Source organism: Apteryx rowi, unplaced genomic scaffold, assembly GCF_003343035.1.
Source record: "Apteryx rowi isolate R43461 unplaced genomic scaffold, aptRow1 scaffold_232, whole genome shotgun sequence".
In the NCBI taxonomy this organism is placed as follows: Eukaryota; Metazoa; Chordata; class Aves; order Apterygiformes; family Apterygidae; genus Apteryx; species Apteryx rowi.
In genome coordinates, this window is record NW_020448664.1 from 808,675 (window position 1) to 821,123 (window position 12,449).

A 12,449-nucleotide genomic window follows, 5' to 3' on the forward strand; every position below is an offset into this window, starting at 1 on the left:
CCCGCGCCCCGCAGGTGCGGGCAAGGCCGGCGAGAGCGGAGGCGGCTGCGCCCGGCACCCGCACGTCCCCCGCCGCGGGGCGGGCAGGCCGCGGCCCGGCTCCCGGGGCTGAGAGCGGCTCCCCTCCTTGCTTGAAAGCAGCCGGGTTTGGGTTTTTATCAGGTGTCTTCCTCTCTTCTTTCCAGCCCCGCTGTGCCGCCGGGAAGGACTGGGGGCTCGAGGAGGCGGCGAGGGCTCGGCGCGAAGATGGCCAGAGGGAGGCCGGCGCTGCCGGCAGGGCTCTGGGCCGCCCTGGTGCTGCTGACGGCACCGGGCTTGGGCGAGGGGCAGCAGGGCAAACCCTTTGGGGAAATGTGCCTGGACCACTTCACTGCGGGGATGCCCGACTTCGTGCTGGACACGGACGCCTCCGTGCAGAACGGAGCCACCTTCTTGTCGTCGCCCCGGGTCCTTCGGGGCAGGGACTGCGTCCGGGCCTGCTGCAAGGACCCCGCGTGCAACCTGGCCCTGGTGGAGCAGGGCCCGGGCGCGGGGGAGGACCACATCCAGGGCTGCTTTCTCCTCGACTGCCTCTACGAGCAGGCTTTCGTGTGCCGGTTTGCCAGGAAGATTGGCTTTCTCAACTACGTGAAGAGGGACGTGTACGATGCCTATCTGGCAATGCAGGAGCGTGGATTTGGTGGTAAGGTGCCAGGAACGGATCGGTGCAACCTAGGGCTGCAACAGCATTACAGGCCACCGGCGTCAGCTCCTCCAGGTGCCATCTGAGCAGCTGCGTTGCCGGGTGGCTGGGGCAAAGTGGTATTTCATGCAGAGTGTCTGTACGACCCTCTGCTGCCAGGGTTTTTGTAACCTTGATCAGCCCCTAAAATCTGTGCCTCAGTTTGCCTGTTAGTAAATGGAGAGGGAGCCATTGCTTAAACTGTTTGAAATGGGTGGGGTAAGTGTTTACCAAATGCTGGCAGTGGTTTTGGTACTTGACAATGTAGAGAAAAAGGTATTGTTTTTCCTCTCTCTCCCCCCAGGTGTTTAAGGTTGGAAAGTGAATCCTCTAAAATCTAAATAGCACCACACTTTAAAGGGCTCCATTAATCTCTTAATTGCTCAGGGGCAGGAGGCAATGCACTTACCTTTTGTTTTGTCACAGTCTGAATCTTGAGAACTAGCCTGGATAGTGAGGTGTCTTGGTATCGCTGTGCTTTTTGGCTTTGTTTATTGCTGCTGTGTGAGGGAGAAGGAGCAACAGGTGGGGCTGATTAAGAAAATTCTGGGTTGCAGGTGGGTTTCTCTGACCCCATATTCCGGTACCCTGTTACTTGGTGTAGGACTCTAAAAGATTGCACCTGTGTCGAGAAAACCAGGTGGGAAATAAGCTAATCTGTAGCTGGCCACTTGTCATGCGCTTTGTGGTCTCCAAAGAAATGCAATGTGTTCAGAAACGCTAAAAAAAAAAAAAAAAAAAAAAAGCAGTTCTTCCTCTTGCCTCCTTCTTTCCTGTTTTGGAGGAAGCTTAGCAAGGCTGGGATATCTCTAACTTGATCGTGTCTTTGGCAACCATAATCGTTTTTGTTGTCGTTGTTGTTATATGTTGATGCATCAACAGGCGTATTTTGGGGATATTTGAGCAGGTAATCCTTCTCCCACTCCCTCCCTGACCGCTTGAGGTGTGGGAAGGAAGCGGATCTGTTAAGATCATAAGGAGAGCAGCCAGGCAGGCGCATGGGCTCTCTGGCATGAGCCAAGGTAACAAAATGGTCTTTAGTGTTCTGGGATGTGCCCTCCTGCATGACTTGGAGGTGCTGGAGGGGTGAAATTGCACCAGACCCCAAACTGACTACTTTTGTCAATTCTAAGTAGCAGCGCAGGGGTTTCAAAGTAGGGTACTGCTCCTGGAGTAGGCCTTGCATGTCACTAGTTTTAGCAGCAATGTGGCAGCATTTTAGAGCCTTATGGTAAATCTCTAGCTCACTGTGGCAATAGTTGACCTGCATCTCCCTTCCAGGTTTAAAAACCTTTTCACAGCAGCTGCAGTTAAAGAAGAACCTAAGCTAACCTCACATCTCTAGCACATCTCCAGGACTGGAAGTTGAACTCCTACGTGTTTTGTTGTAGGAGGAAAAGGGGATACATCATCTCCAGTATACCCTGATTTCACAAGATTAGATTAAAATATAAGGTATTGTTGAGAGATTCAGTCTCTTCACCTCTGTGGACTAGCACCCACTACAGCATGACTGCAGCCCCCCTCCTCCCTATGTGCAGGCCTCAGGAAAATGTCCACAGGCCACTGAGCTTTCTGGCTGCCAGTAACACTGTACTTGCCACTCCAGGCCCAGCATGTGGCCACTGCAGGGTAGGCGGTGGGCTAGGCAGAACTGGCTCCAATGACTAGGTTTGGCAGCCAGAGAGCCAGCTGGAGCATCCCAGACACACATGCAGGTGCTGCTTTGCAAACCAACCCTAATACATGTACTACTTTCGCAGGTGCTGGGATTGCTGTAGTGAGGAGGACTCAGGAGAGCTTATGAGGGAGAAGTGAAAAACATCCTAGAAACGTTCTGGTAGGAATGCTGCCGAAAGCCTGCCGAGCAGGGCATGCCCCTCCTTGCTCACGTGGGGTTTGCGCCACGGATACCACTGTGGGTGTAGGAAGGGCTCAGTCTCCTCTACACCCCGTGTTTGCATTCTCGAAGCATTCAGGGTGCTTGGCAGATCTATAGGCGCATAGCAACAGAAACTAGGAAGTTTGCTGCTCCCATACTTTAGCCACCAAGACAGTGTCTTTGCATAACATTGCCATGCTTGTGCTATGCTACGATGGGAAATTAATTTCCCTTCTCTGCTTAAATCTTTAGGTATTGTCTTTTAACTGATAGTAAAAACTTTCCATTCACCTTCAATGACATCAAAGGACTGCCAGGAAAAGAGACAAAGGACTATTGCTAGTTAGTAATCCAGAGCTGAAAAGGCGTTATTTTACTGCAGAAACAGTGAATAATAAAGAACTATAAAAATCCCTCCTCCACACTGCAGTTGATTAAACACTTAAGAATAAAAGATCTTGATTTTGGCTCAGATCCAAAAATAACCCCAAACCCCTCTAGCTGTCATATTGGAACTGGGTCAAAACAGGAGGAACCCAGCACAGAATAATGGGCTTGTTCTGGCAGGAGGGGCGAGTGCCTCACTTCCGCTGAGTGGGAGAGGGGAAGGAATGCCAAAGCGTAGGTGGATGCAGGAGGCCAAATTCACAAGCCTCTGGGCATCGACTGTGTCCACCTGGGGGCAATAAGGAAGTTCTATATCATTTTTGCTTCAGCACCTTTCTAGGATTCAGAGGTGCCAGAGACAGTGAAACCACTGTTAAGGAATCTGTTTTCAGTGCATCAGGTTTTCCTCCCAAATGTTTATAGGCAAAGAAACTTGGCTCAGATCTTGCAATGGAGACAAAACTGTCTAGTCTTCCCACAGTTGTGCTGTATCTTTGTTAAAACTGGAAGTTCTGTGGCTGTTCTGTTGTATACGTTATTGTCAACCCCTGAAGACTGGGCTCCAAGGAATTGAGGGAAACTTATATGCTGCTTTATAATCCCTTTTCTTGATGTGCCATGGGTTCTCCTAAGACCCTTTAGGGTATGTTCATGTGACAATCTCCAGATGTTCTCTGTAATAATGAGAATTAAAAGCACATTTTTTTTCTAGTGAATACTGACATATTTAGGTAGTTTAGCTGTCCCAGCAGGTGAGATCAAGCAAAAAAACCATGTATTGCAAGACCCACAGTATTACCACAGGGAACAGACCTATTGAATTAAGAGGTTTATATCTGTTGAAAGGGAGACTAGATAATACTTGAAAGGGAGAGCACAGTTGGGGGCTGCTGAACAGACAGATTTAATCTTGGAGTGTTCCCTGAGCCTGAGGAAGATAGCTGAAAGCTGGGAGAGTATTACAGGGAAGCATTGCATATGCTTGCCCTGCTCTTGCTTTTCCTTGAGCATCCACACACAGGTTGGAACTGGATACAGGGATAGAGGAACCCTTGATCTAAGCCAGTGCAGGTGCTCTTGCATTGTTGTGACTGAAGAGAAAATTGTGGATGTGGGCAAAAATTAATATGAACAACAAAATCCAGGTTTTGTACATCATCTAAGTATATCTTCAGTATTCTGGAAAATAAGAACTTTTGCCTCCTGTATAAAATGGTGATGGCAGCTTGGTTCTGTCTCTCGTCTGTTCCAGCTAACATACAGCCTGAAGACTCTAATGGTATTGATAAAAGGCATTATCTTCTTAAATCATTTCCCAGCCTGAACTTTGGTGCGAGTTTTTATGTCTTGCTCATTTGGGAGGGGCAGGCTCACCACGCATTTTATTGGCAATAATAGAGCCCAGTGTTTAAGTAACCACTACATGAGCTTATTCTGGTCTAGGCAAACCAGTTTTGGGCATGAAACCGGAAAATAACCTCCCTGAACCTTTGTCCATTTCTTGAACTGAACCTTTTGTGGTGGTTATGAAATGTGTGGTGACACTATTCCTTTTTTCCCCACTCACAAGCCCTAAACTCAACAGGAAGTGCTGGAGATCCTGTAGGATTCAGGATGTGTCTGTTCTTGCCAACTGTGGATAGAGATTTTCAGGCTAAAACTTCAGTAATGTATTCAAACTGGAGAACCCCCCAAACTGACATCCATCTTTGAATGTTTAGTCTCACACCGATTTCTGTTCTGCAGGTACAGTACAACTAAAATGAGCAGTGCTGGGACCATGGCCTGGGCTGAGACAAATCTGGTCACCTGGCCTCCCCTCAGCTGATGCTGACCAGTCCTGAGCTAGCTGAGCATCCTCAAATGCCCCAGCTCAAATGGGGAGATGAGGGAATTGAAGGTTCAGGACCTATATCAGATTTATAAATCAATTTATACTGGAAGAGCCCTCGGAGGTCATCTGATCCAAGCCACTGGCTCAGAGCAGAGGAGAGTGACTTCTAATTGCTGTGAAATTATTATTTATCACACAAAATTTACTGAAGTGCTGCATGTTGTGGCTACCTCAGGTCTTGGCTCTAAGACTATTTAAGAATACGGGAGTAACAAACTGACCTTTACTGAAATGGCACAATGATCTGCAGGAGACTCTTTTCCTTTGCCTGTTCAAGCAGATCAGACTGGTTTCTCACATCCTGAGAAAGGGTGGAAAAAGACCCGGAGGGATCAGCAGATTGAATTATTCTGAACAGATACTCCTTTCAGTCATGCTGTATTGTCACTGAGAGGTTAAGATGACCTGCTGTGTGCACCTCTCACAAACCATTAGAGAAAAAGCTTCTAGAAATTAATGCCAACTGGGAGCCACTTTGCTCTGCCTGAGTTGTCTAAAAAACTATATGACTTCATAGTGACTGCCATTTGCCACCAGTAGGATGAATCCCTACGGAAATGGTACATTGGTCTGTATTTCTCTTTCTCCTAGAAATGTATTGTGTTGCCTTGTTCCCTTCCCCACCTCATTAGGCAAATTAACATTGCTTCTGCTGGCACCAACAGCATCTTCCTTCATTATCTTAGCCTGTTGCTATGGAGGGATTTATGGTGTTGATGGGAGAGATCTGAATGAACACTCCTTGAAAGCTGTTCGTTCTTGAGTGACTTCCTTGGAAGCGATGGAAGAGCAGCGCTTTAACATTTGCAGAGTGAGCTGGGCTCCTGCCTGCCCCTGTCTGCCCATGTGTCGGCTCTTTCAGCAGGCAGATTCAACTGGCTTCTGACTCCTGAAATCACAGAGGTTGCACATCTAATGGACACTGCTCTGGCCTGGGATATGGGTGGCCTCACCTCTGCTCCTGTCTCTGTTACTGACCTGCCCTGTGGCTATGAGCAGCGACTTTTGTCTTCAGCAAGGTGTAAACAGCACTGATCTCATTTGTAAGCTGCTCCTGGAATTGCAGAGAGAAGCAGATTGTAAGAGCCAGTCAGTGGCAATAAGAAAGCTTTCCAGCTCTTTCTAGTGGCAGTTGCAAATCATACTGGCATATTTTTAAGATTGCTTTATAGTCTCAAGGGCTCAGTGTATAGATCCATGAGCACTGGAATGGAGGAAATCTGTTTTTCTGTGAATGCATGTCTCAAGGGTGACAGCCTTTGGTATCTGAGCTCCAAAAGAAACTTCCCCAATCTGAAAGGTTTGCAAAGGCTTTCTCCTGTGGGATTTCACCGGCGCTCACAACTTCTGCTGGGCAGGTCCCTAGTGGGGTCTCCCTTCCCACAGAGATGCTTACTTCTGCAGCACTTGTAGGAATTTAATATCTTTAGACTTCTGTTCCACTGCCAAATTTGGTTCAAGTTTACTTGCATTAGAGGTGAAGCCAGACAAGTCATTGGCTGCATAACCCTTAAAAACAGCTGAAATTGATAAAAGAAGCAAAAACCAGGGATTAAGACATGAATACACTTTGAATCATCTTTTTGGGGGGGATTTTGTTTCTAAGTATTCTGGATTTACTCTTTCAAGCTTTTTCTCCAGCACCATAGGATAATTCCTTTTCCTGTGTATAAACAAAAGCTGAAGTTCTCACTTAATTATGTGACTTTAGGAGCTGGTGTTTTAAAGTAAAAGTATGACATAGAATAGCATCATAAAGCTTTAATCTCCCTCTTAATTACAGACATTTGTTAGAACTTTCTACAGTCAAAAGAGCATTATATAAAGGTAACTTTTGGTTTTCAAACAGACTTTCAAAGCAGAAAGAACTGAATGGACAAGCTCCCTTCTAAGAGCTGTTTAAGGATATTTACTCTGGTTCAATGAGCACTTGGTTATGAAGCTTAGGCGGAAAATGACAAATGGCTTCAAAGTGAATGCACCTATTCAAGGCTGGCAGGAGTGCCAGGGAGACCCACACTGCCACTAAGGGCTTGATATAGTCAGTCTATAACATAAATACTCCAAAGTTGCTGAGTTTTCTAAAGTACTATGAAGGAACTCTGAACTCAACTCCTCTGAAAATAAAGTTCTCAATTTTTAGTGAAAGTCCTCTTTGGTAGTCACATGCACACAAGCAAAACCTCTGTTCTTCTGGAGGTGAGTGGTGTTGGAAAAATTCGCTAATCAGAGGTGGGATCTGGAGAAGTAGGTGAAATTGAATCATAACTGACCTTTTATTTCACTACTTAATCCACAATCCAAAGTAGCTAAACTGACCTGTGGTGAAGTGTTTGGCATGTAAATTATTGAAGTGCTAAGGGAAAATGCCATTTGGAATTGTTGTGAGTTAATGGCCAGCTTCTGTGGTGCTGAAGAACTGGTCCTTCCCTTGCATAATTACAGCTGTCTAGTAGGCTCAATCTGGCAGGAGAGTGGCTGGGAACAGACTATGTTTCTCAGTGTCAGGCTCGTGATGTTTGCATGGGAGGAACTGCAGGGATGTGACCCTCATCCAGTGCTTGTGAGTGCTGTGTACAAGGTGTTTGCAGGGCTCTTTTCCTCTGTTCGGTTTGGGAAGTGTTGCAGACTCCAGTCATTCTTTTGGTCTATGGATATTGTCCTCAGCAAGATCACTGGAAATTAAAGCAAAACACCGTTTATTTGTTCTACAAGCCCTGCTCCCAGCCAAGAGGTGGCAGTTTTGCTAGACACTGTTTGGTGTCTTGCAGCAGTCTTTATGCCTTTAGGGTAAAACAGACTAATTGAGAAGGGATCTATGACTCTGGCACATAGCCCAGAGGACAGAGCAGCAGGGAGCTATGGCTCATGGAAAGGTGAAAGCACATCAGGGTGCCCTGCTCTGCTTGTGATGCAGACATCATGTGATGCAGAGATGGGCAGAGGGGAACCTCATGAAGTTCAACAAAGGCAAGTGCAGGGTCCTGCACCTAGGGCGGAATAACCTGCACCAGTACAGGCTGGGGGCTGACCTGCTGAAAGGCAGCTCTGTGGAGAAGGACCTGGGAGTCCTGGCGGACAAGATGGCCATGAGGCAGCAATGTGCCCTTGTGGCCAAGAAGGCCAATGGTATCCTGGGGTGCATTAGGAAGACCATTGCCAGCAGGTCGAGGGAGGTGATCCTCCCCCCTACTCAGCCCTGCTGAGGCCGCATCTGGAGTACTGCGTCCAGTTCTGGGCTCCCCAATACAAGGGAGACATAGAGCTACTGGAGAGAGTCCAGCACAGGGCTACTGAGATGATTAAGGGACTGGAGCATCTSTCATATGAGGAAAGGCTGAGAGAGCTGGGCCTGTTTAGCTTGGAGAAGAGAAGGCTGAGAGGAGATCTTATCAATGTGTACAAGGATCTGAAGGGAGGGTGTCAAGAGGATGGGGCCAGACTCTCTTCAGTGGTGCCGAGCGACAGGACGCGAGGCAATGGGCACAAACTGAAACACAGACACTTCCATCTGAACATGAGGAAAAACTTCTTTACTGTGAGGGTGACAGAGCACTGGAAGAGGTTGCCCAGAGAGGCTGTGGAATCTCCTTCCTTGGAGATATTCAAAAGCTGTCTGGACACAATTCTGGGTAACGTGCTCTACATGACTGTGCTGGAGCAAGGGGGTTGGACTAGATGATCTCCAGAGGTCCCGTCCAACCTCAACTGTTCTGTGATTCTGCTCTCTTTCAGTTTAGCTGAGTATTTTCTGCCTATTTTGGTGATTGTTTGTTAAATCTTGATCCCATGCTGATGGTGTTTCTACCCAGTACTAATATGAAATGATGGAATAAGAGATAAAGCTGGTGACAGACTACAGAGCCCACACGGACTGGTGTGGTAAATGTAACCAAAAGCCCTGTGGCTGCACAAGCTAGACGTGAATGATGTCCTCATGTAGCAAAAATGCCCCTTTTGCCTAGCAATGAGGAAGGCAAACTGCAGGTGTTCAGACAGGGAATAGGCTATGAGGTAACTTCAGTGATGGTGAACAAATATCCTTTCTGATTCTGCAGCTGACAAGGCTGAGTACAATGCTTGGATGTATAAAAAAGGAAAGGTTTCTTTCACCTGTGACTTTTCTGGTGGCAGGAGCATATGTAAGACCAAGATGGAATTAAATCTTCATTCAGTTTCAGCATCAAAAGATACTAGAAAATAGAAGATTCTGAGTGGGCTTGTGGTAACTCTGTCTGGAACACATTACAAACTCTCTATCCTACTTAGTGATGGGAGAAATGCAAAGTAACTTGTTTTAATTGTCACTTTTGTTTGTAAATATGCCTTATATGAGAGGGCTCTTTAGTAGGCTGTAGCAAGGGTCAACAGCTGGGACTTGAATCTAGAAACACTCAAACAGGAAATAAGGAGCAATTTTATAACAGTGAAACTAGTTAGCTGCCAGAAGTTTTCCAAGGGATTTGGGCTCTAATCCTCTTCTTCAGTCACAGTTGATAGAACAGTATAATGGTATAGTGGTTTATAGCTAGTTTATAAATCACGGTTGATGCCTTTCCAAAAAACTCGGTTTGAACTTGAACTCTGAGTCTTGGACTTGGTACAGGAGCTACTAGGTGAAGTTCTGTGGTCTGAACTATGCGGGAGGCCTGTGATCAGTGATGTTCAGACCAAAAGGAACTCATGGTGTCATTGTATAGTCTATTCCTGTTGGCATGAGCAGAGATCAGTTTTCATTTCTTACACCTAACTGTCTGGAAAAGTATTTAATGGACTGTGGATGGCTGCTAGTAAGATGATATGTCGAGTGGCACAAAAGTAATGATTGCATGAATGGCATTTGTATGTGTTTTTTAGTGTATGTGTCAAACAGTGGGGTGAAAGATGAGATGGAGGAAAGATATTTTCTATCCAAATCTCAGACTGCCTAGTTCTGGATAAGTACACCAATATAATGCTTAGAGATCCTGGTAGGAGAGATGAGAGTCAGTCCACATTCTTTAATAGCCGCATGAAGTCATCTCCTATGTGATGGAGTGGAGATTGCTCTGTGTTGGTATGACTGTTAGAAACACAATGCCTTTAGCCACAGAGACACTCTCTTAGAGTGATTCCTGTGGGTAGGAATGGCCAGGTAGCCAACTGGCTCAAAGGCACAGCCAGAAGGGGTTGCAGAGTTACTAAATTAATGAGGGCAGCAGTAACAGTATTGATTGCCTGTTGCTTGCTCAGGCTGCAAGAAGCGCAGCTGTAATAAAATATTTTCATTTTAGTAGCTGAAGTCCGTCTTGATTTAGTCTGGAAAAATCTCCCTCTCCTATCATGAAGACAAGGACTCAACTCTTCAGCCTCTTACCCAAGCCTTGCTCTGCATTTCTTCTCCAGATGATCGTCCTCCAGTAGCCCGCACTGGCATGGACATGAGAGTACAGCCAGGTGAGGCAGTGTTGCTGAGAGGCATGGAGAGCACAGATGACCATGGGATTGTCAGCTATGAATGGAAACAGATCCTTGGTGACCCTTCTGTGGAGATGAAGGTAGGGAGCTAAGCAAAGGAAGCAACTTACTCGGTATTATCTGTGGCCTGCACAAGGTTGGGCTCTCACAACTGGTGTCTTAGGGGTCACCTTGTCCTTCTGTCTGTGCCGTTCCGCCCAAGAGCCTGTCCTCCAAAAGTATGGCACGTTCCTTGGGGTTACTCCCCTCCTTTACGCGCCCTACTAGGAGGTGCTGTTGCTGAGCTTCATCAGGGCTCTGGCTTCCTGCACCACAACGCTATCTTGACCGTTCCTTTTCTATGTCTGTACAATGCCTGATCTGTCCGTGTGAGCGCGTGCATGAGGACAACAGCTGCAGTGCAAGAACCACCCCTGCTCCCAAGTCAATGTATTTCAATGAGTGACCTGCCCTTAATTTTTCTCTGCTCTACTTTGGTGTGTCTCCCCTTTGAGCTCTGAATAACCCAGTCTCAGGTTCTGCTCCTCTTTGTCTGGGACTTTTCACAGACTTTGTCTCTCTTTAGAATGTAGGTTCATCTTCCTATTTTAGCTGAGGCAAAAAGAAGTTTAGCTGAGCCAAAGCAGAAATCATGTCTCCTGACTGGCTCTAAGATCTCTGAAATATGAACACTATCTGTCTTATGGCTGTTAAATGTGGATTGTGGCTTTACAGGAGCAAATGGTTTGCTATTAAACCTTCACAAAATGTGCCCTAGAAAGCCTTGGAGCTTGTGTAAGTTTCCTGTGGAACCTTTTAGAAGAACCAACAAATGAGTGCATCAGGCCTACAGCTGATTTCGATGACCAGCAGTATCTAGGTCTAGGGTGCTGCAGGGCATGTGGAAATCTGGAAATGCTCCCTTCTCTTTCACTTCCCCTACCCCCAACCAAAACAATTTTCAGAAAAAAAAGAGAAAAGTCCTCTGTTATTAGCATTCCTCCTCTGCTCTTCCTCTTTACTCCTCTGACCTCCTGAAATCTGGTGTGGAAGAGTAGGAAATGTTTGAACACAATTGAAAAATATTTATGTGAAATATTTTAGAGCAATGCCTAGAGATATCATGCTTGCTGCACTTCAGAACCCTCTCTCTCTCATGAGCAAGTCTTTGCTCTTTGTTAGGCCATTAGAATTCCTGTATAACACTGGCCCATACGTTTAAGTCCAAATTTACTATTGGTCCTTAGCCTTATGCTGTGTTATCTCCATTAAAATGATATGTAGTCATATTGTGTTCTCTAGAAGCATAACCCCAAAGGCAGAGATAGCATGGAAATGGCAGCCCAGGGTTGTTAACAAAGACAGGGAAAATGTTTGTATCAATAATACAAAAGCTTTCTATTCTGACACAGTAATTTCTTTTAGAAACCTCTCAGCAAGCAAAGCAATATTCATTGCATCTCCATCTTTAAAACTAAATATATTGTCACATTCAAAATGAAGGACAATGCTATCTGCTAAATAAATTATTCATAATGTTTTCCATTTTTAAGAAATTAAAGTTAAAACTGCAGATATTTCAGTATTCTCCAAAGGCTGTTTTATTTTTCCAGGTGCTTTCAAACCTTGCCAAAATATGGAATTTCTGATAAGACTTGTGGTATTGCTTCTCTCCCCTATTCCAGCTGGGCACCAGCAGTCAGAATCCAGCCCACAGGTTTGGGGGAGGTTGTACAGCACTGAGATATTTTTAATACTAAACCTCTGCTTTGCCAACAGGTTGGCCAACCTGGTAAGGAGGGCTTTAAACTAGGAAAGATGGGGGAAGGGGAGAGTTATAGTGCCAGGGTTGTTGGCAAAAGACTGCTCAAGTCAGGATGCCTCCAGCAGGTGAATGCAGCCAGGGAAGTGCGCATGGGATGTGGCTATGTAGGACCCTCTTCTACCCCTCCTGGGAAACCTGCATGCTCAATCACCTCCCTGAAATGCCTGTACACCAATGCACGCAGCTTGGGGAACAAACAGGAAGAACTAGAGATATGTGTGCGGTCACAGGGCCATGATCTCATTGCCATTACAGAGACATGGTGGGATAGCTCGCATGACTGGAGTGCTGTCATGGATGGCTA

General features: G+C 46.2%; 1 protein-coding gene across 1 annotated transcript in view; it reads left to right on the forward strand.

Moving 5' to 3' along the window:
* Positions 1-246: 246 nt before the first annotated feature.
* The window catches only part of SPINT1 (serine peptidase inhibitor, Kunitz type 1), a 23,401-nt gene continuing 11,198 nt past the window's right edge, over positions 247-12,449 (forward strand). Inside the window, exons 1-3 of the mRNA XM_026065865.1 lie at positions 247-682; positions 3,207-3,224; positions 10,288-10,421. Coding sequence (XP_025921650.1) covers positions 247-682; positions 3,207-3,224; positions 10,288-10,421 — 588 coding nt within the window. The remainder of the gene's footprint in view (positions 683-3,206; positions 3,225-10,287; positions 10,422-12,449) is intronic.